At 43.0% G+C, this 24,155-nt stretch overlaps 1 protein-coding gene across 1 annotated transcript in view; it reads right to left on the bottom strand.

Moving 5' to 3' along the window:
• CRYBG1 (crystallin beta-gamma domain containing 1) overlaps window positions 1-19,984 on the bottom strand; it is a 97,509-nt gene extending 77,525 nt beyond the window's left edge. Inside the window, exon 1 of the mRNA XM_080999931.1 lies at window positions 18,282-19,984. Coding sequence (XP_080856057.1) covers window positions 18,282-18,856 — 575 coding nt within the window. The 5' untranslated portion in view covers window positions 18,857-19,984. The remainder of the gene's footprint in view (window positions 1-18,281) is intronic.
• Window positions 19,985-24,155: the final 4,171 nt, after the last annotated feature.

Genomic DNA, 24,155 nt, shown 5'->3' with positions numbered 1-24,155 from the left:
TGGTCAAAAACTCAGTTAGATTTCCTTCTTCTGCCTCTTGTACTGATCTAATCCTCAGATTATTCTCACGATTTCGCAGTTCTATCATAGAAAGATAAATCTGATGTTCCCCAACTTGTTTAGTGAGTGGTCTTACCTCTTGCTCTAAATTTTCCAATTTTTGTCTGGTGTCCTCAGCCAATTTCCGATTTTCTGCTGAGGCCTCCGTTAACTGTCCAATAGCTTGTGTATTCTGTACCACTTGTATGGTTAATTTATTTAGACATTCTGTATTTTTGTCAATCTTTGCTGATTGCACATCTACTTTCTTGTCCAAAGCTTCCAATTTTTCAAAAATTTTGTCTAGAACAGAAACAGATACTCCTGAGGCCATATCTTCCAATTGTAACTGCTCTGCTTCACCCTCTCCCTCTTTTGCCTGTGACAAGGCAACTTCTTCAACTTCTACTTCTGAGGGCAAAGTAGGTACAGATGATCTACGTGTCTGCGAAACTGAGGTTAGAGTTGTTAAAGTTGTTTGTCTAACTCTCCCTCTTTTTCTTGTGCCACTCATTCCAACGTTATCTGTCAGTCAAGGTCACACTGAGTTATTCCCATGGGAATGGAAAGGCCCAGAGCAAGCAAACAACAAGGGAATCGAAATTAAATGTACATGTAAAGTCACTGTTTTAATCCAATCCTCTAGAGGGAGCTTAAAATGTCTTTCAGAGTCTAATTTAATGTCCAAGAACCTTCAGATACAAATTTTTAGCAGAGTTTATAAATGGTCACTTTGTTACAGACAGTGCTTATTTATCTCCAAAAAGAATGTTTCAAATTTAAAAGGTCTCAATACCCTCAGATTGTTGCAAGTTCCAATATACAGTATCCAAATCTGCAGTACTGACAGCTCAATCTCTTAATGCTCAGGCAGCTCCTGACTCTGGGTTTCACCTTCTAATTTGTAATCCAATAAAAGGAGGAAAGTCAAGTGCAAGTAATAATCCCAAATCTTTAGCTTAAAGTCTTTACTTTAAATTGCAAGTTCAATAGATGCTTAGATCTGTAGAGTTTAGAATCTCTTTCTTTCAGCCTCCACTCCTCCAGCTGATTGCTTTTTTCAAGTTCAATGGCTGCGGAAGACGGACTTCCTGTTTCCACGTCTCTCCGCTTTCAGCCAAGTTCAAGCCAATTTAGATTTTTCCTTTAAAGTCACTAATTTCAAGTGATTCAGTCTTTTACTCACGAATAAGTTGCTTTTCGTCCGGATCCGTAATTTGACAGGAAAAGGGATCAGCGCTCACCGGCAGCAGCAGCGCGGCTTCGCTCCACAGACTGTGAAGCAGCTCTCAGCGCCGCAACCCCCCTCCACGCTCCGGAGCCCCTTACGGGGTTCCTTTAGCGCTTGGAGGGTCGCTCAAGGCGCCCACCGAGCCTCAAGACCCCAGGCTCTTGCTGCCTGGGGTTTTCCGAAAAGGGTCTCCGCTTCGCCGTAGCGGACGACCCGTTGTCTGCGGAGCCTCCTCTCCCGTTCAGAAGAGGACCGCCATTGCCGTTCGCGCCGCCCCCGGAAGTCCCTTTTCCTAATTTAAATTCTTCTCCCTGGTAAATATCCTATTTGCCCTAGAAGCACAAACATACTATCAATCACTTGAAGTCAGAGCAGAGCCGGGGAGGGGGGGCTAACCAGTTTTTTTGCCCCAAGTGATACCTCCAGAGGGGTGACATTGAGGCTCCCAGCCTCCCTCCCTCCCTCTCTCTCTCTATACACACAAGTGCGCATGGGGCGTTGCCAAACTGGAACTTTGACCCAAGTGAAATAAAGCCTAGTTTTGCCCCTGTGTCACAGTAATGTCAGGTGACGCAGAGCTCCGAATGCCTGACTCAAGCATCACACACGACTCTGGCACTGTGTGTTGATGTCCCGCTGATCACCAGCACTTCAGAAGTAAAGTGTTAAGCACCTATGAAGTCCTATCACCTATCACCTTATCAGGAATTCAGATCGAGTTTGTAAAATCTGAATAGTTATAAATAAACTAGGTTCAACTCAGCTTGATTTGAAAGACAAACAGTTGTTTTTGCAAGTTCAATGTCAGAAGAGATAAATGTGAGACAAGAAAGAAGGGTTTAACATTAAGAAATCCTACAGGCACACAAGCACTTATGAATCAGATGTCATTTTTTTATTTAAAAAATCAAATTGTTATGCATCAGCCTGGGGACCTCAACAAACATTTTTAAAAATCCAACACTTTTTTTTCTTTTTGCTTCAACAGACAAAAATAATTATGAAAATTAATAATGGAGTGATACTGTACATTGAATGCTCTGAGGTAGACAACTTAATTTTTCAAATCTTAGATCAAATGTTGTAATTCGTCCTTGTGTAAACATGAGCTGCTATATATGATGCATGGTCACTTCAGGCAAAAATTTGCCCCAGGCTGATCAAACAGTGCAGTGCATGTTTTTTAACATAATGATTCACATAGGTCTTTCCATACTCCAGCTCCTGACTTCAGATTTCTAGTTCTGATCATGCTAATGGTCCAGGGGTAGGCAACCTAAGGCCCAGGGGCCGGATGCGGCCCAATCGCCTTCTCAGTCAGGCCCACAGACGGTCCAGGAATCAGCATGTTTTTACATGAGTAGAATGTGTCCTTTTATTTAAAATACATCTCTGGATTATTTGTGGGGCCAGTCTGGTGTCTTTACATGAGTAGAATGTGTGCTTTTATTTAAAATGCATCTAAAATGCATCCAGTGTAGTAACTGAAATGACTGAAAACATGGTTAGGTTAAACACGCCTTTCAAAGTAGTTCCCCCACCCATCAGATTACAGTTAATGCACGTGAAGCAGTCCTGAGAGCTCTCTACTTCTTGCTCTCATGCAATGTGCGTACATTTGGGGGAAATGTGACAGAAGGCCACACACAAAGTACTGGAAAGACCTGCTGCTTTCCATCACTGCAGTTTCTAGCAGTCAGATTCCCCAGCTGACTGCACACAAACATATTAATTCTCATTCAAGCAGCACCTATAACACTCACCATTGTCTGAAATTAAATAATTTGTTTACTCAGTTACAAATAATTCTTTTGCTTGGCATCAGAACTCATTGCACTGGTATTCAAACTTCTGCTGCATCTTACAGTCTTACTTGACATCTAGAGACAGCAGGTAACTGTGCCCCTGAAGGACCAGGTGCACAGCCTGGGAGCCATTTTGGACTCACAGCTGTCCATGGAGGCGCAGGTCAATTCCGTGTCCAGGGCAGCTGTTTATCGACTCCATCTGGTATGCCAACTGAGATCCTACCTGCCTGCGCACTTTCTCGCCAGAGTGGTACATGCTCTGATTATCTCCTGCTTGTACTACTGCAATGCACTCTACGTGGGGCTACCTTTGAGGGTAACTCAGAAACTACAACTAATCCAGAATGCGGCAGCTAGACTGGTGACTGGGAGAAGCCACAGGAACCATATAACATCGGTCCGAAAGGATCTACACTGGCCCCCAGTACATTTTCAAGCACAATTCAAAGTGTTGGTGCTGACCTTTAAAGCCCTAAACAGCCTCAGCCCAGTATACCTGAAGGAGTGTCTTCGCCCCATTGTTCAGCCCAGACACAGAGATCCAGTTTTGAAGGCCTTCTGGTGGCTCCCTCACTGTGAGAAGTGAAGTTACAGGGAACCAGACAGAGGGCCTTCTCAGCAGTGGCGCCCTCCCTATGGAACACCCTCCCATCAGATGTCAAGGACATAAACTACACAACTTTTAGAAGACACCTGTATCAAGAAGTTTTTAAAGTTTGATGTTTTATTATGTTTTTATGCGTATTGGAAGCTCCCCAGAGTGGCTGGGAAAACCCAGCCAGATGGGTGGGGAAGAAGAAGAAGAAGAAGAAGAAGAAGAAGAAGAAGAAGAAGAAGAAGAGTCCTGATCTTCTGATACCAATGCTTTACCAAGGAAAGCAAACTTTATATAGCTAAATTATGTGCTTTGACGAAGTACTTAATTTTGCCTGGGTCGATTCTTCGACCCTTCAGCTTCATTGGAGGATCCCAGGTTCTAGTATTATGAGAAAGGGTGAAAAGTTTGCTCAGAAGCCTTTGGTAAGGGACTTTGTCACCTCCGCACTGAACCGTGTCTCACCACGACCTTAGATTCTTTTAGATGTCAGGTGAAAACCCACCTTTTTTCAGTTGGACTTTTAAAGTCCGCTGCATTAACTTGTTTTTATGATATTAAACCAGAACAGCATGTGAAGGGAGAAGAGCAGGATCATTCCATCTGACAAGCAGAACTCCTTACACTGACAGAATGATCAAATTAGGGTGACAAAGAATTCCTCACTATGCTTAACCATGTTCTACAATTTATCCAGAACTAACTGTCCTGTAATTTTTCTCATGTCCCCTATATCCTTTTTTAAAAATTGGAATTACATTGCGCACTCTCCAGCCGTCAGATATAGAAACCATTCTTAGGGACATGTTCTTTATTTTTGTTAGCAGTTTCGCACTTGAGTTCTATTTTGATGGATACTATCTGATAATTTGTTAATTTCTGTTCATGTGTAACTTGGCAGTAAGGCCTAGAATGGATCTCCACAATCCATTTTTTTTGGTTTGAACTGTTTCCACATGGTATGGCTTCATGGCTCTTAAGTAGGCAGTTGAACCTTTCCAAGGTAGTACAGGCAGATGCATGAAAACAAAAAAAACAAAAGTAGAAATAGATAGATGCAAAAGGAAATAGACCAAATAGACCAAATACTTTAGAAAGCAAAACAATTTGGTTCATTTGCATCTTTCAGGAAAAGAAAAACTTTCCACCCTAATTTAGTGGAACACACGTACTGTATACCCACTTCTCTTTTCTTCTCTCTCATTGAGATACTGCATTTTCCAAGCATTAAATTACCAACGTTTTTTATCTGAAATTAGCATATGCCCCCCCTGATAGTGCAATGAATGCTGTTATGAATAATGACTTTTTAAACTCTAGAAAGGCTATGTTGTGTATGATAGGTCCAAGGTATGTTCATATATTCAAACCATGGGATGGTGACCACTTAATACACAAGCAGTGGTCTGGTGAAAAACCATTGGCATGACATGGTTTGCATAGGCTTGCCAGGTGAAGACACGTGTACTGTTGAAGTTGTCATAATATGTTGGCATGCGTGAACTGGCGCCAGACAAAGATAGTCACAGTTTTAAAGGAGAGAGCTAGTGGCCACATACCAGGGGTGTTGTAGCAGGAATCTTCTGTAGCAGCAGGGAGTTGGACTAGATGACTTCTGGTACCCTTCCAACTCTATAGGTTGCATTCAGTGCTGCTGTTTGGATTACACAGCCAGCTTCTGCTTGTGCAACATGCCTACAACCTCCTCTCTTGTCTCCTGCAGCCGCTCATGCTCCCTCAGAATCTGCACCAGCAGATTAGGGAACCTTTCAAAACAATTTTTAGGGAGGTGGGGTACAGGTCAGGAAGAGGGAAGTTAAGGAATTCCCATTATATGCCTCGAACTCTGTTCATGCTGCTTTGGATACAACCCTTTAAAACAGACATATGCAAAATTTGCCCTCCAGATGTTTTGGGTCTACAACTCCCATCATCCCTAGCTAACATGACCAGTGGTCAGGGATGATGGAAGCTGTAGTCCCAAAACATCTGGAGGGCCGAGTTTGCCTATGCCTACTATAAAACCCTCTTCCTTTTCCCATATTTCAAGCAGTGAGGATGCTGCAGTGCCAATATATATTTACTTTCAGTGAGGTATATAAACTTCATACTTCGAATACAAAATAACTATTTACATACATGGTTTTCTCTTAATTTATAAATAATTATTTAAACTCCTTCTGCTAAATATCTTCAGCTATACTGTATTTTCCTTAAATGAAAACAAGGAAATGATTTGGAGGTTTAAATTGTGCTTTTCTAAAACTGAGCACACGTGGGCTTGCCTGGGAGAGATGTTGAATGATTTATGCAAAGTGTATGTGTGCTCCTGTAGTTTCAGTCGGGCCTTTTGAGGAGGAACTAAACAGCTGACTTCACAGGAACAGACTTGTCAGGTGGCAAGCGGCTTGGCAATGCCATTGTTTTTTCTACATTGGAAAGGTTTCTAAATCTGAATCTTTTCCCTTCAGTGACATACATTCACTGTGAAAAACACACCCCATATGCACCATCATCCTAGTGCACTATATAGTCTGAGTTTATGAGAAGGATGAGATGAACCAGAATACTCATCATTTAGGTACTGAGTAGAACTCAACATCTGGGCACCATGGCGACTTTATAGACAGATGTTTTAGAAGGCTTAGCAGTGTTATCCCACTATTATTTTAGTGGACCACTCATACATCACAAGAAAGATTTGGGCATGGCTTCTTCTGGTGGGTGGGGGTGAGAAACTGTCTCCCCAGGATGAGTTAAAATCACCAAACTCCTTCCTTTTTTAAAAAAACCCTCTAAGCCACAAGAACAGAAAAACATGGCAGTGAACTACAGCAAGCTGAAAGTTGCTGGATCTGGCAGTTTGATTGTGCCTCTGAAATTTCACCAACTTGAGAAATCCCTTCTGAAGTCCATTCTAATAGGATCATGAGAAAAAGGAGCGGTAAGTAGCATCCTCACCTCGGTACTGTGATCTCTAAGAAAGCTCCTGTGCTGCAGTCTAAGAGAATGATCACATTTATTGGTACTCACATAGAAATCAGATTATCATCATCATCATCTTCTCTCACAAATGCAGAATTTAATTGCTCTGAAATACAACAATGGAAATGATCTCCCCACAAAAGTGGCTAACCCAGTGTTTCCCAAATTTTGGTCTCCAACTGTCACTGGACTACAACTCCCATTGGACTACAACTCACCACTGGTCCTGCTAGCTAGGGTTGATAGGAGTTGTAGTCCAACAACAGCTGGATATCTAAGTTTGAGAAACACTGGACTAACCTATGGCCCTCTGGATGCTGTTAGAGTCCAACTCTAAGCAGCCCCAGGCAGCATAACCAATGGGCCAGGGATGATGGGAGCTGTAGTCTAGCAACTTCTGAAGGTCCACAGATGAGCCTCCCCTATACTGTCAAGTAACTCTTTTAGTGAAATCAGTGAAATTCAAAAGGGATTGCTTTTTTTTGTACTTTTAGGTGTTTGTGTGTCACTTGAAACATGTATGTTTGGAGGAAGGTAAGGGTGCTTCATTCCACTCTGGGCGGCTTCCAACAAGAGATTAAAAATACATTAAAAACTTCCCTAAACAGGGCTGCCTTCAGATGTCTTCTAAACGTCAGGTAGTTGTTTATTTCTTTGACATCTGATGTGCCAATATCAACAGGTTTTCCACAATGAACAGTCAATATATCTTTCTATCAGATAATCACTTGATTTCTTGTGCCTTATTACAATTTGCGCGCGCGCACACACACACACACACACACACACTACATAAGATTTTACACTATGTGATTGCATTTGCTTGTCAACCAGTTGAAACATGCAGCATGACAATGATACTATTGCAAGGTGTGAGATGAAGTATTGCTAAATGTGAAAAGTAAACAATATATTAGGAACCATAGCGTGCAGGCAACAACTTTGCCACACAGAGAGTATAAGCAATATACATATGACATATTTTAAACTTTCTCTTGCAATACTGTTCTCATTGTTTTAGTATACAATGTGATAAAGCCCTAGTTGCATGAGAGAGAAGGTCATAAGCTAATCAATTCCAAGAATTGATTTCACCCGAAAACCAAGAAACTCCAATATGAAATCAGATGTGCCCCAAAATACATACATTAAGTGCCATTTTAAAAACAAATAATAATATACCATGCACCCCAAAATCTGCACAACACCTAATTGTACAGCTTGTATAAACTATTAAGCAAATTATTCTGAAAGTCCTGGGGAATAGCAAAGAATCGCAAACACTTAAGCTTATTATCTGGCCATTGCAAATCCTGCTTGACTCCCCTTTGGCTTGTGAGGCAGTGTACAGTTTAAAGCAGATTTCATGCATAATGTTGTCTTTATCAAAGTGGTTGCCTACACATACCTGATACACAGATTTTTAAAATCCAACATAAAATTGCATGTTACTCAATGGTGGATGTACATTATGCAGCTGCTTGTTTTCTAACATGTTGGTGGCATTTTGCTGGGTGCCATCTATTACCACACACACCCTACTCCTGTTGGTGAGGCTCCACTGGGTACACTCATAATACACACATACCTATTATATATTATATTACACACACACACACACACACACACACACACACATATCAAAGCACTGTTTTGTTCAAGTGTTTTATCAAAAAACATTTCAAAAATAATTTAAAATGGCCACATGCATAGGTAAACAAATACCTGCACACATGTCCACAATGAACCTCAAGTTTCTGGAACTCAGAGTGGGTAGGGATGTACTGACTGAGGGGAGAAGACAACAATACATAATACAAATATATCCCACCACTCAGCCCACTAGCGTGAATGGGAAAGACTGAGGTGGCGTTCAAGTGAAAAGCACTTAAGATGTGGACAAACATGCTCAAAAGCACACATAGAAAAATCGGATCTGTGGGCCCACTTATATATATTAACACTCTTATGTGTACTCGGTCTGATATTTTAACAAGCCTTATGCCTTCAAAACTATCTTTACGGATTTAAGAGGAAGCCTGCTGAATCAAATCATGGCCCAACTAGTCCAAGATTTTGTTTTTTGACAGCAGCCAGCCAACTGTGGAAAGTTCAGAAGCAGGAAGCTTATCCATTTGATTTACTGCAGGCATCAAGCACTCAAAGGCTTGCTATCTCTGTACCCTGAAATTCCATTGCTTTCAAAACCATCTACGACAATGACCATCACAACATTTTGTAGTGAATTCCATACATTTATTACATGTCCAGTGCCCATACAATGCCCAGATCTTCTCAGCATAGCAATCCATGGGATATAAACCACACAACTCCAGTGACCCATTCCAAGAAAAAGCACCTTGCTTAATCCATTTGAGCCCAGTATCCCATACATCTCTCACACAGGCTGCCAGCTCCCACATAACACCTCTGTTACATGCAACCAATATGTGTTAATGAAAAAAACTAAAATCATCCACTATACCAAAATAGTGAATGAAATGTTAATGTATCCATACACCTTAAGGACTATTTCTTCTAAGAGTAATTTATTATGTAAACAATTATCCCAAAAGTGGGATCATGTAGCTATTTGTAGCACTACTTATTTAACAAGCAAGAATTATAACAGGAATAGAATTTTGTCATGAAATATCAAGGGCAATTACTTCCTAGTCATAAGTGTTGCAGAACCATTAATTGCAACAAATATTTGCTGCATTTTATCTATATAATCTTTACGCTCTGAAAGATTACTTTTTATTTTTTATGGGTAGCGTAGTACTCCAATATTTCATGAAAGGGTACATTCCACATTTCATTAATTCATAGTAATTACTATTTCACGGCAATAGTAAGGACTTGTCCTAGCTTGCCATTGACATTCTTTTAAAATGTGTTTTGTGTAAGATGCTGTTGAATGATACCTTAGAAGACCTAACTTCAGCTTAGTCCTATATTGTGTTACATGACAATTTTGAAATAATAAATAAATTCAAGGACAATTATGTTTGATCAAAAATATTGCTGTTACCTAAAAATATACCCAAGAACAATATCCCCCCCCCCCCGTTTCCCCCATACACTGTTTCCAGGGTTCTCCCAACCACACCCAAGACAATTGGAGAAGTGCAAGGGGAGGGGTGGGGAGAGAAGCCCCATTGTGCAAGTGGAAGTCCTTGAGCAAGACTTCTGCTGACAGGACTCATTAGATGAAGCCTACCCTGCATATACAAACAAATAATCTAGATTTCCTGAATCAGAGGCAGCCGTTATAAATTCATAAAAACACCATGTTTATTAACGATACCCTACTCTCTTGTATCTTGTAAAAATACAGTATTCAAATTAACTCCAGGACTGAGCTCTGGTACCTCATATTTCAGCATAAAAAAAGTTAAAGGACCCCTGACAGTTAAGTCCGGTTGCAGACAACTCTGGGGTTGCGGTGCTCATCTCGCTTTACAGGCCGAGGGAGCCAGCGTTTGTCCGCAGACAGCTTTTCTGGGTCATGCAGTCAGCATGACTAAACCGCTTCTGGCAAAACCAAAGCAGCGCACAGAAACACCATTTACCTTCCTGCCTATTTATCTACTTGCACTTTTTGGCATGCTTTCGAACTGCTAGGTTGGCAGGAGCAGGGACCAAGCAACGGGAGCTTACCCTGTCATGGGGATTCGAACCGCCAACCTTCTGATCGACAAGCCCAAGAGGCTCAGTGGTTTAGACCACAGCACCACATCTCTATCCTCAAAAACACAATAAAATTATAGTAAAGTTGCAAACCAATCTCGAAAAATATGTATCAGAGGGGTATGTATGTGTGTGTGTGTGTGTGTGTGTGTGTATTGCACAGATGCTCAAGGAGTTTTTATTAGTGCCTGAGAGGACTGAAGAGAGAGAACTCTATAGAAAATGTTGCTGCTGCTGCGGTTGAATTTCAAACAACAGTGGTACCTTGGGTTAAGTACTTAATTCGTTCTGGAGGTCCGTTCTTAACCTGAAACTGTTCTTAACCTGAAGCTAATGGGGCCTCCTGCTGCCGCCATGCCGCCGGAGCACGATTTCTGTTCTCATCCTAAAGCAAAGTTCTTAACCTGAAGCACTATTTCTGGGTTAGTGGAGTCTGTAACTTGAAGCGCATGTAACCTGAAGCGTATGTAACCTGAGGTACCACTGTATTGGATTATGCTTAGGAGCATTTCCCTGCCCCCTTAGGTCCTCTTTTGGAGATGGAAGGGGGGAAATCTTTGATTTCTGCATGTGTTTGGTAGAATTCTGCATGTGTTTGGTAGAAATCAGCACAAAGGTGCCAGAATGATTTCATGCACATTGGGAAGCTGTGCTTTATCTGAAATGCCACACTGATAGCACTGTTACATGTACTGTACTGTAAATTCAAAAAAATAAATAAATCCAGAACATAATGATTAGCATAGCAACCCTGATCCCTTTTACACCAGGGAGTTTGGATTTAATGGCTATGTCCCAGCTGAGCAACCAGCTCCCAAACATTGAGGCAGGAGGCCCGCAGGTGGTATTTCCACCAATAGAACCCAGTGGAAAGAAACAAAGCAGGGAAGAGATGGGGCTGAGCTGGCCTGAGATCTGTTGGATCTTGAGCTGGTCTCTCTGTTTTGGGGCGATGGCATTGGCCCAATATGGACTCAACTGCTGGTAGCCTGAGCACGGGTAAGGATCAACCTAGATCACTACCTATCTTCTACCATTGTCACTATGGGCTGCAGATGTGGCAATGGCCCCACTGCTCTGCAAAGCCCCATGGGCGGGGTAGGAATGTTATGTTACAAATGTTCTGTTTTCATAAAACTTGCCAAAAAAAATAAGAGGACACGCCAACCCTCAGTAAGCTTCAATTATTCAATCATCAAAATATTACATCTTGCATATGCCCTGAGACACTGTTCCCACACTTCTAGTACTGAAAGTATAGCACAGCACCATGAAAATGAGCAAAAGAAATATTAGTACAGATAAATCATGAGTTAATTTGGTGTCTCTCACTGATCATGTAGCATTTCTTCATGTCTAGGTCAATTATGTTTCTTTATTCATTTACATCCTTTTACTACACCTTTTGTCTCCATGCCAAACCAGCGTGTTTGCCTTTTCTTTCTATGGTCAAATGCTTGTCTTGTTACAAGAGTTTTTCAGTGCCCAGATGAAGCCTTGGTGGCACAAGCTTAAAGGGGGGGGGGGCAGGGAGATACTAGGGATGCAACTCTGTTCCATTAAACGTAATGAGATTTATGTTAACTGATGTTAAAAAACCCCAAACAGGATTGCACCCTAAAAATACCAAATGAAATCATTGAAGAATCAGCCAGGTGGTCATCATGCATTGAGGAAAAGGACATTAGAATTGGAAATGTTTTATGTTAATTTTTTACTGTAATATTCATGCATTGTTAGGTTTTTATTCCCTTACAGCAGGCTTCCTAAACTCAGCCATCCAGATGTTTTGAGACTACAATTCCCATCATCCCTGACCACTGGTTCTGCTAGCTAGGGATCATGGGTGTTGTAGGCCAAAAACATCTGGAGGGCCGAGTTTGAGGAAGCCTGTCTTACTGCTTTGCAGCTTCTGTAAAAGGCTACATAAAGTCAAAAGATGTATTATGCATTTTAGAAGCCCTACAAACTTAAACAGAGGCAGACATAATAGTTGCAACTCTGCTCCTTTAAAATTGTACAGATAAAATGTTGGACCATCCTCAGATTTAGCACCATAATTAGAAGCTGGGAACAAATAGCTTCAATAAGCATCTTAAATCTAATTTACCAGATCATTACAGTGATTTGAAAAATAAAAAGTAGCATGAGTTATAACCTTTGCTGTTTAGTAAGTGGCACACTACACACACACACACACACACACACACACACTCCCCAGCCCCTCTCATTCAACACAGACTGTTGCATAATAGCAAAGCCTGCAGTCCTATATGGACTTACCTGGGGAAAAGCCCTATTGGAATCAATGAGGCTTGCATCTGAATAGGTAAATAAAGGATTGTGCTGCAGCTTGAGCCACAAACAAGAAAGCTTCCAATTCAGAACTCTCCTCATCCATAAGTTCAATTGGTGGACTTAGGTAAGCTACTATCTTTTAGCCAAAATCCCCACTCAGTTTGCAATTATGGGTACAATATTGGTTTACTCAGTACTGAGCTGCCTAATACACTTTGAAGACTTGGAACTAGCCATATAAATGCTCAGGTGTTCTTATTTCATTTTCAATGTTATTTGACGGTCTATTCCAAAGAGTAAAGCTCTTACTAACCTGTGTGTGAGCTGTCATAACAAATGCTTACTTCATGGTTTATGGAATGAGCTTCTTTGAGTACAAAGTTTCTTTTTAAAAACAAGGAGGGAAGACTAACCATACAACACACGTGCACGCACGCACGCGCGCGCGCACACACACACACACTTTCTTCAAATATTTACTGATATTTCTATTTACATTCCAAAGTTCCTGTTCATTTGAATAAACTTATTATTCATATTATAAATTATAAATGAGAATGCAACAAACTCAGTTGACATTACATTCAAGAATCAATATTTACACTTTAGGTTGACTTTTCTCATTGAAATCTACATACAGTATACTGATTAGGCCAGAGCTAAAATTGGGGAGTGGCTTTTTAAAGAAACCTTTTGCAAGTCTTTTGGAATCTCAGGGAATGCATGAATAGTGCCAAAAGGGTTTGCCCATTCAAAATGAGAGCAAGTAAGAGCAAAGAACATTGTTCTTACACTGAAACCGACTTTACATTATACTGGCTACCTGATCACCTAGCCCAGCAGTGGCGAACCTATGGCATGCGTGCCAGAGGGGGCACTCAGAGCCCTCTCTGTGAGCACATGAGCCGTTCGCCCCTTCCAACTCCTCACAATCCTATGATTCGATGGCTAGCCTGCCGGGCTGCACTTCTAAAGCCCGCTTGTGCGGGAGAGAGCAAAATGCCGCCAGGCTTACTGGCAATTCTGCACCGAGGCGCATTAAGACAACGGAATGGAACATTCATATTTGAGCTGCAGCCCGCGGGCAGCAAACCAGCTACTTGCGCATGTGCGGCTCTACTCGATGCGCGCACCGCCCTTCCAACTTTGTGATGGGCCACTTCCCTTCCAGGCTGTGACACGCTGAACTGCTGCACGTCTCTGGGCTTCACTTCAGCATTTTCCTTTTCACCTGCTTGGTCAGGCCAGGAAGCAAACTTTCAAGCTGAACTCTCTCCCATCGCCATGGGTGCAAGATCCTCCCTGCTGGGGAAACACAGCAGAGGGCAAAGGAGACTGTTTTTTTCATGGGGTTGTAGTCAGTTGGAAGGGAACCTGAGGGTCATCTAAGTAAAACCCCATGCAATAAAGGGAACTCAACTACAGCATCCATGGCATATGGCCATTCTGCTTCTGCTTTGAAGAGCTTCTTGAAGGGAAATTATCAAAACAGCCATGTCTGGGAGTAATTCCCTTTTTCATGATTTCCTAAACAAGGATAATGCAAACTTTTACCTTTCAATAAAAAGTCGTTTGTATCATTGAAAGCTCTGTTATTCTGTTTTTCTTTTAAGACAAAAGATGTTAATGTATGAGTTGTTTTTTCTAAACTAAAACCTCAGTATTCAGGTTAAATTTCTGTGTTGTCACTTTGCGATAAATAAGTGGGTTTTGAGTTGCAGTTTGGGAACTCGGTCTCTAAAAGGTTCGCCATCACTGACCTAGGCAATAAGAAGAAACCTGCTTATGCAGTAACAAAAACTTTTGTGCAGAATACATGAGGCATTATACAAACATCTAATTGTCACCAAGTCACAAAATATTCAGTCATAAAAATACTAAATATAAAAATCAGGGCCAGCCCACCCTTGAGGGCAAGGTGAGGTGACAGGAGCAGCAGAACCATCCTCCAAGGAAAGCATCACATGTAGATCTTTATTCTCCCCTTGTTTCTGAAGTAGAGCTTCACTCACTTCCTTCCTCCCTAATGGGGTGTGTGGTGCCATTTTGTGGTTTGCCTCAGGTGCCAAAATGTCTTGGCCAGCCCTGATATAAATGCACTGGATAAACATTGTACCATTACAGTTTACATGAAGCTTCCATCTCAGCCTCAGACAGACAGAAGCTTGCGGAGTCTGAGAAGGTCCTGCTTTCACTGACCCCTTCTCAAGCCAACCCAAGAACCCTGACAATGTATGGCTTTAAAGGTTAAAAATTAAAACCAACCCACAGAATTCGTGGAATCTAAACTGACAGACCAGCAAAAAAAATGCTCTGTGAGATCCACTCCACTAAAACGCAGTTTACAGAATTCTAGAACAGCTGCAATACAGGTAACCCCTGATTTGCGCAGGGGTTGCATTCCAGATCATTGCATATACAGTAATGGCAGAGCATGCATAAGCCCATTCTGCCCCAGCCCACTCCACTCCATTACAACCTCCATTCTGCTCCCTTTTCTGGCCACTTTTGGGACACCGCAATGATCATGGTTGTGTGCAGTTGACTGGGTCGTTGTCTTATTTTCCAGAGGGATAGCCATGTTAATGTGTTGCCACAAAAAAGGAGAATTTTGTGGCACTACAAAAGCCTGACATATTTATTTACAGCATAAAATTTCATGGACTAGTCGCTCTCCACTTGGACTCTATAGTGTATGAAAGTTAAATGTGTTACTTTTCACAGTGCCACAAGATGCTCCTATGTCCTGTGCATAGTTACTTCAAACGTTCAGTGGAGTGAGTGGGATTTAAATCAGAATGAACACAAAGTGATGGTTCAGTGATGGAGACAGCAAGAATTCTTTTTAATCTGGAAGGTAAATAAAAACTTAACAGAATTTTGATTGTATTTTGAATATTTACTCAGGAATTTTACCTCGGGCATAAAATGTTTTATGTTTGTTAAGAAAATATATGATGTACACATAAAATATGTTAAAAAAAACTTAACTGTTTCTATGAAAATGATTACTAAGCAATACATATTAATAAGAACATAAATTTACAAGTTTGCACGGATTTTGATAATAGGTCAGGTATAAGGAACACAGTTGTAATGGACTATTATCCTTCAGTTCTTTTTCACAGACAAATATGACCCTTTCAGACTGAAACTTTGTTTTGTGTGTGAAATTCCTTGATTCTTAGCTCTTCATGCTTGTTTGCACAATTTATCTAAATTCTTTACATTTAGTACATGCTTAACACAAGATAAGATGACACACAAAAGGAGCTTTACTATGTCAAAAAAACCCCCCCAAAATAAAGCAGGGTAGACAATAAGGATTGCTTTTTTATGAGAGTGTTGTCTGTATCACCAGATTATTTGTTATAAAGGGTCATGCATTGAACGCCCTCAGAGAAAATCTTCCACACACAGATATTCAATTTTCATCTTGCTGATAAAACCAATGGAACTATATAAATAAACTAAAATAACAATGTAGTCAAATCTGAACTCAATGTTAAGTTTTCCTGAGTTCACAGATACTTAGGCTGCAACCAACCCCCCCCCCCCCCGTGAACTGGATTGCAGCCTTAATAACCAAATGTACATAGGGGACTGCAGCCTTAGCTACCAATATCTTTTTTATTCAGTGTTTCCTGAACATTTAAAATGTTTACTTGTTTTAAAATTTATTTTCTTTGTCACATTGAAAAAGTGATAAACATTAATCATAAACAAAAGTTCTATTCACCCAGGATGCTAGCATAGCACATGAGATCATGTATGTACCTGTTACTGTATAAATTAAAAAGTAACAAGGATGCTACAATCTCAGCTGGCAAGCAATGGCACTATTGTTCAGTACCAACAATAAAGAAGTACTTCATGCAATGCATAATTAACCTATTTGGGTTAATCTCTGCAAAATGCAGAGTTGGCCACGGTTTTACACAGCTCCAAAAAAGTCATGGGAGGACAGTCAATTATTTTCTATTTGCCAGTGCTGCTAAACAAAAACTTCATATTCCTATTCCTATTTAGAAGGAATATATCCCTAAGTGCCAGATTCTGGATACGATCAGCAAGAGGGAGCCACCTCCATCATGCCATGCTTTTAAGATTCTCAGGGACATCTGGATGACCCTGTTGGAAACACAATGCGAGGCTCGGTAGAACTTTGTCTAATATAAGGGTGGAGAACCTGTGGCTTTCCAGATGCTGCTGAATTCCTATAATCTCCAACCATTGGCAATGCTGGCTGGGGCTGTAGAGAATTGAAGTCCATCAATATTTGGGGGTCAGAAGTTCCCCCCTCCTGTTCTAATCCACCAATGCAATTTCTTACATTGAACAAGCAAAGGACAACCAAGAAATGGATACGTTTAAATGGTTTTAAGCTCATTCCATCTTAGGTTAAAGGCACCAAGATAAAAATACAAACCCTTGCAACTCGTAAAAGCAAATTCAGATGTCACACTTTCCCTTCCCACTAATAACCAGCTAAAATTCAAGTAATGTAGCATTCCTACAATGAAGAAGTGGAAAGGAAATCAAGGGGAAACCTCCATAAATGCGAACAGGTTTGATCTTAAAAAACCAAAAACACCTTTCTCCAGGTGACTAATACGAACTGTCCAGGTCTGTTTTAGTGCCCCCTGCAGCAGCTTTACATTTAAGCATCCAAACAGATTTTACTATATGTATTACAGTATTTTAATATTTTTTTTGGAAGCCGCCCAGAGTGGCTGGGGAAGCCCAGCCGGATGGGCGGGGTATAAATAATAAATTATTATTATAATTACTATATTTCTAATACTGAAAAATGGGGGTGGGGTGGAGCGCGCGGGAGAGATAAAGTTTGGCAGCCTACAAAACAGCTTCCTTTTCATCAAAAGCACTGAGAGATAACAATCTTTAAAGCAGAGACCATGGCAGCCTGGGTTAAAAGCCAGGGCGGAGTGGGGGAGACAGCGCGCGAAGAAAAGGCTGCAGGAGGAAGGGAGACGTTGTGCAGGGCGAATCAAGGCGAAGCCAAGGTTCCAACTCCCAACTGTTGCGAACGCCAGAGGCAACGACAGCTGGGTCCGCATTATCAACAACCCCAGAAAAGAGCGCTGTGCCTTTAAGGCGATTGGCGGGGGGGGGGGGGCGCCCTCACGCTGCTCGTCGGTTTCGCTTCTCTTTGGCCGGGGGGGGGGGCGGCGACAGGGGGAGACGGGGCATATAGCCCTTACCACACACCTGTCCAATGGGAGCGCTCTGCCACTCTGAGGGCACCTGCCTGGCGGAGGGGAGAGGTTTTGGGGTTGGACTAGACGACCCTTGGGGTCCCTTCCTACGTGACGTCTATTATTGTTGTTGTTATTCCGCTCCGTATAGAGTTGCCCCAGCCACTCTATACGACTTCCACAAAACACACACACAACCCCCTCAAACATAAAGAGGGGCGCAGTCAGAGGAGCCCCTGAGCCACGCGGGACCCGATAAACACTGATGCCCCTATAGCGCAGCTCGTTCCCCCGAGTCCCCTCAGAAGGTTCCGGAGGGGCGGGGCGGGGAGAGAGAAACCAACGGCCGCGAGGTGACCGTTGGGGGGAGGCAGGTGGCTGTGGGCGCGCCCTGACAGGGAGAGGGGCGGCGTTACCTTTTGGTGGGGGTCGTGGGCTCCCAGGTGGTGAAGTAGGACAAGTGGGAGAGCGAGGGAGACGGGGGCTCGCTCGCCCCTCCTTGGCTCCCCTCCTCTGGCAGCGCCGCCGGGCGGTCCTTGCGCTTCTTCTTGAGGCGCCAGTTCCCGAAAGCCGAGCGCTTCTTGCGCTCTCCGGAGGCGGCGGCGGCGGCGGCGTCGTGGTTGTGGAGATGCTCCCGCCGCCCCTGACTCAGGGACGGGGAAGGGCAGGGCGACGGGAACGACGCGTCTCTGCCGCTGTCCGGCTCCGAGTCCTCGGACTCGCTCTTGTGGAAGAGCCTGCCGAGCTTCTTGAAGCCCCCTTTCTCCATGCTGGGCGCCGCTCGCGTCCTCGACGGGATCCGGTCCCGGGCAGGCGGAGGCACTTGTGAGGCGGCGGCGGCGGCGGCGGCAGCAACAACCGCCTTTGGCTCCAGAGGCTGGCCAGGTAAATGAGAAGGTGCTCCGCCTGTGCGCGCGCCCTGGGAGCGCCGAGCCATGCAGTTGAGGTTGGCGAGAAAGGCGAAGCGCCTCCTAAAGGCAGCACCAGCCATGGCAGCGGCAGCTCAGCCAAGCCAAGACTAGACAAGCCACGCCCACGCCCGCCCACGCCCGGCCCCGCCTCCTCGGCGCGGCTGAGCGTTCGAAAACGGCCGGGCTCCCCGGAGATTCCATGCGCTGCGCTGCACTCTACTTACTTATTTTGCCCCGTGCTGCTGCTGCTCCTACTGCTGCCGCCGCCTCCTCCTCTTCATGGAGGAGTTTCCTCGCATTCCTTCGTCTCAAAGCCCGACGATCGTTATCTCGCTCCGCAAAGGAAGAAGCGCATTAGCCGGGGCTCTATTGCGCAGGAAGGGAGAGGCTGACTTTATCCGCGCCAAGGGTGCAAATTATAAGCCATTATCATTTGTTTTTCCTGATGAGGCCGAGATTACCCACAGACCCGGATTCCTTGTGCAAGGGTTGCAAGCAGAGCTCGGAACGCACCTGGAGAACACCAATTATTGCCAGCTGACGGTGGACATATCAGATGACAACAGAGTTTTGCAGGATGTGCCTTACAGATACTTAGGCAATTAATAAGTCCACTGTCATGCTAGAATTATCATCAACCAAGACATTAAATAAAGATTATCTTTCTCTCTTTAAATAATACACATATCACTCTTTATCTGACCAGGTCACTTTTTATCTGAGGGTGATCTGTTATCATAGTGTAGAATTAATAACTACCACCAGCATTTTACTACAGAAGTTAATAATGGAGTGTTATGCCTGCTTAACCATCAGTCCAGAGTTGTTCTCTCTAATACAGGAATGCTTTATTCAGCATGGTTTCACATGACTCAAGTGGAGCAACTTCTACCACTTTCCCTCAGTCTGCATTGCTGTAAACATCAGAACAAAAGATGCAAACTAGCATCTTGTTACTAGAAAAGGCTTTATGCTTGTATTGCAGATGAGTAAGAGTTTCTTTTAACAGCACAACCCTCAGACCAGTTATGCCAGAATCTGTCTAATCATAACTGATAAAAAGCCAATTTTCTTAATCAGTTTTCCATAATATTTTCTTAATTTTCTTAGAGACTTCAACAGGATTAAGATGGTTGCTGCTGTCCTAAAAAGCATAAGGTGTTTTTTTTTGGGGGGGGGGAGATAAACTTATTTCTCTCCTTTGCTCTCTCTTGCCATGCAAAAGAGAGGAAAGGTTGCCTGCTTTATGTTCACAACGGCAGCGGCAGCTGTGGGGAGGTGTAAATGGGGTGGGGGTGGCAAAGTGTAAAGGGAGAGAGGAGGGGGTTATGGGGTTTGGTGAGTAGGCAGTGTTGGAGAGCAATGCAAGTAGGAACACAACCCTTAGTTGTGCATGAAACAAAAATGCACCTTGGAATTTTCTTTTCATTGTTTATGACATATGTGAATCTTGCTAATGTAGGGCAGAATGTAGAACAGAAATCCTATGTGGGCTTTACAATGGCATTAAAATATGTCAAAAAAACAAGTTTAAGCAACACCTGTGAAAACACCCTGTTTGGTCTTAACCCAAGTAATCTGGTTTAATTCCTCTGTGAACTGTAGACATGGTGTATTAATAGACCTGCTGTGCACTCTGTCAGTTGTAGGAACTGAAATATATAAGCAGAAAAAAATAGTTCCAGCAGACAGTTATGGAAACAAAGTTTACAAGTGCTCAAAAGAGGAGCTGATGAAGACTGGGGCCAACCATGAGAAGAGAATGGTAAATCTATTATAATCAAGAGGAAGTTCTTATAATTTTAATTGAGTAAACTCAATTACACTATGTACACTATGGCTTGATCCTGAGTTGCTCTTCTGTAAACTGTTCCAGTGGAGGCTCCATTGGGTGGGGCAGGAAAGAATAGTAATTTTCACTTATTCCATTTTCACTTATTCCACGCAAAGGAGTAATTTGTGTGGGTAGAGGGACAAAGGGGTAATTGGAGAATTCACAATATTTCAGTAATTATTGGTTTAATAGTATACCTCTACTTGACATATCAGTCTTCAGGAACTTCCTAACAGGGCACAGTCCGCAAATCATTTAAGGAAGTTTGGCTGAAGTGAAATGAAGCTTGTTGTGAGTCACCTTGAGGAAGCTCTGGCTGGAAAAGCCTCAAAATAAATATTAATCTGAGAAGTAGCGAACTTGGTGCCCTCCAGATGTTGTAGACTAAAATCCCATCAGCTCCAGCCAACATGGCTGATGATCAGGGATGATTGACACCATGTTGACTATCCCTGGTCAGACTGAACACACATAGCCCCCAAGTATTTGGGGGAGTTGAAACATGACACTACACTTCTCAATATGCACTGACATAAACTTGGGGCATTAGTGATTGTCATTTCTGATGTTGCACTTGGAACCACCGTCAGTAATCACCACCCTTGGCATCAATTTCCTAGCACAGCAAGTCTTGGGATTAACCATGATGGTAAGGCTCTACCCACTTTTTGTTCTGAAACTGTCAGAACAATAAAGAAACTAGATGAATAATCCAAAATAAGCCATATGAAATTGTATTCGGTTTTTAATAGATTTATTGCATTAGCCGTGTGGCCATAGCATGATATACATTGAAATAACAACATAAAATGGGGGTGGGGAGGTAAAGGTAGATATCGTCCTGGGCGAATACTTAAAGAAAGAGAGAGAAGAAAAAAAAACTGCTGAGGCTGGAGGAGGACCGTTGAAGGGTCCTTCAGCTCCTCAGATTAGTCCTAACTCGATTGTCCTTGTACAATAAGGCTACGTGGAACTTCGTTCGGTTGTGCGGCGTATCGACTGCAGCTGTGGTGTTAAGGAAGAAGTTAGTGCCGCTTTCCTCTTCATCACACTAAGCAGGAAGTTAGCTGTCATCTCGGTAATCCAACAATCAGAATCCTGCAAAAAGAGGGACACTATCCAAGGCTGGATTGGGAGATGGAACTTATTCACGAGGGGAGTTAAAAACCGAGATCTTTCATCTGTCCAGTTGGGACAGAAGAGCATTACATGTTCCATAGTCTCCAGGGCCGTGTCATTACAGGAGCATGTTCTGTTTGCGATGGGAACTCTGGAATAACGACCCGACAGAACTGCTGTAGGAAAACAGTTGAGACGGGCACAGGTAAAGGCCCTTCACTTAGCCTCCGAAGAAATTGTGAAGCAGTATAGAGGGATCCCTTCAGGGGGTGGAATAGCTAGGGCTAGGCCTGAACACGGTCCTCTTGCACAAGAAGCTGTGTTAGAGAAGTCAAGTTGCTGTAGTTTCTTTTTAATTGGGGGTAGGGCCACCGGGCTGATACACTCTAAGTTAAGAACAGTTTTACAATTCAAATTGAGAAGAGAGCGGAATTTGAGGTTAATTGTAGTTTTCCAAGGGGAATTATGAATATCTCTTAGGATCAGATTGGAAAAGCCACCTCTAATTCGAGCATCCGATGCTAATAGGTGGAAGGTGTAGGAAATGGCTCGACTCCATGCTCGTCTAACAATTGAAGGCTGGGCGAACTCGAGTCGTAGGGCTGCACCTGAGACACATCTCGGGACGCCGGAAAGAGATCTCAGAAACATATGAAGTGGGCGATCCAAGTTACCTGATATTGCTGTAGTCCATACTTCGCATCCATATAATAATTTAGGGACAACTTTGGCATTAAATATTTGAATTGCTGCTGGAAGGTGTTTGCCGCCCTTCTGGTGGTAAAATCGGACAATGGCGTTAGAGGTCGTGGTTGCAGCGAGAAAGGCAGATTGTAGATGGGTGGTCCAGGAGAGATTATAAGTGAATATTAAGCCTAGATATTTAAAGGCTTTTACCTTTTCTAAGTAGCCACCTGTGATCTTAAGCGGCTCCAACTTGAGTTTGCGGGAACGAGTGAAGTGGAGGACTTTCGATTTTTTATAATTAATATTAAGAGCTTCCGCCTTACAATAGGCGATAAATGCATTAACTGCATTTGCTAGGTCCGCAGCTGTTCTGGATAAGATGACGGCATCATCAGCATAGAAAAGGGAAGCAACGGGGTGGCCTGCTAAGTGAGGAGGATACTTAGATGCTAGCTTCAAAGTGGAAATTGCATCATGAAGATAGAGATTAAACAGTAAAGGGGCCAAGAGACAACCTTGTCGGACGCCCTTGGCCGTTGGAAATGGAGTAGTGAGGGAGCCGTTAGGACCAGTACGGACGCGAGCTGTGGTGTTTGAATAAAGGGAGATAATTAGGGAGAGGAGGTGCGGATCAATTCCCAGATGGGCAAGTTTGGACCATAATCTCTGCCTAGGAATGGAATCAAAGGCGGCCTCCAGATCCATGAAAGCGGCAAATAGGTGGCCTTGCCTTGGAGCAGTGTATTTACTGGCAAGGTGATAGAGGGTTAGACAGTGGTCCATGGTTGACGCTGACTTTCGGAAACCAATCTGTTCTAGTGGTAGAATTTTCCTCTCCTGGACCCATGAAAGAAGTTCCTCCAGTAAAACAGCGGCAAATATTTTCCCCGGGATGGATAATAAGCTGATGGGGCGATAGTTCCTAGGGATGTTTGGCTGGCCGCCTTTGAAGATCGGAACTATTATAGCTTCTCTCCAGGAGTCGGGGATATCTAGGGCGGAGGAGATAGCGGTGAATACAGGAGTCAGGTGTTCGCTCCACCAAAGAGGATCAGTCAGGAAAAGGTCCAACGGGACCATGTCTGGGCCGGGGGCCTTATTCCTTCGCATTGACATTATGATGTTGAAAATGCGAGTTGAGGTAAAGTTTATTGAAGAAGTGGGACTAAGAGAGCAGGAACTGAGGTCCGACGGGGATTGAAGGAGATCTGTAAGATGGTTTGGAGAAGCGAAACTGGTTGAATAATAGGCAATCCATTCATCAGCGGAAATCTGGGTAGCTGGATTGAATGGTGCCGAAGGTCTAACTAGGCGCCAGAAGGAGCGGGAGTCATGCCTCTCTACAGCCGAACGAAGAGTGGACCAAGCCTCAAGGATGTGCTGCTGTTCCTTGCAATGAATCATGTTTCTATATGTCCTTTTAATATCTATGAGCTTTGCACGGATTTGGGGGTCGTTGGAAAATTTGATGATTCTGACCATTTTCCTAATTCGCCTTCTTAGGGCTTTACATTCCTTGTCAAACCAGGGCGATTCTTTCTGGGATGGATGTCTTTTTACATGGATGTCTTTGTAAAGCAATGGTCCCCAAAACAGTTTGAGCTCAGAGCCCCCCTTCTGAGCTTAACACTGCCTTCTCATGCCTCTCAGATATTATCATTACAGGAAGAATCAAACAGAAGAGTTCTCCTGAAGACTATCTCCTAAAGTAGTCTTAACTTTAGGAAAACATAAAGAAC

This window comes from Podarcis pityusensis (genome assembly GCF_964106645.2).
Source record: "Podarcis pityusensis genome assembly, chromosome: 3".
Classification (NCBI taxonomy): Eukaryota; Metazoa; Chordata; class Lepidosauria; order Squamata; family Lacertidae; genus Podarcis; species Podarcis pityusensis.
Note: the sequence above shows the minus strand (reverse complement) of the source record. Positions and strands in the feature narration are given on the sequence as shown.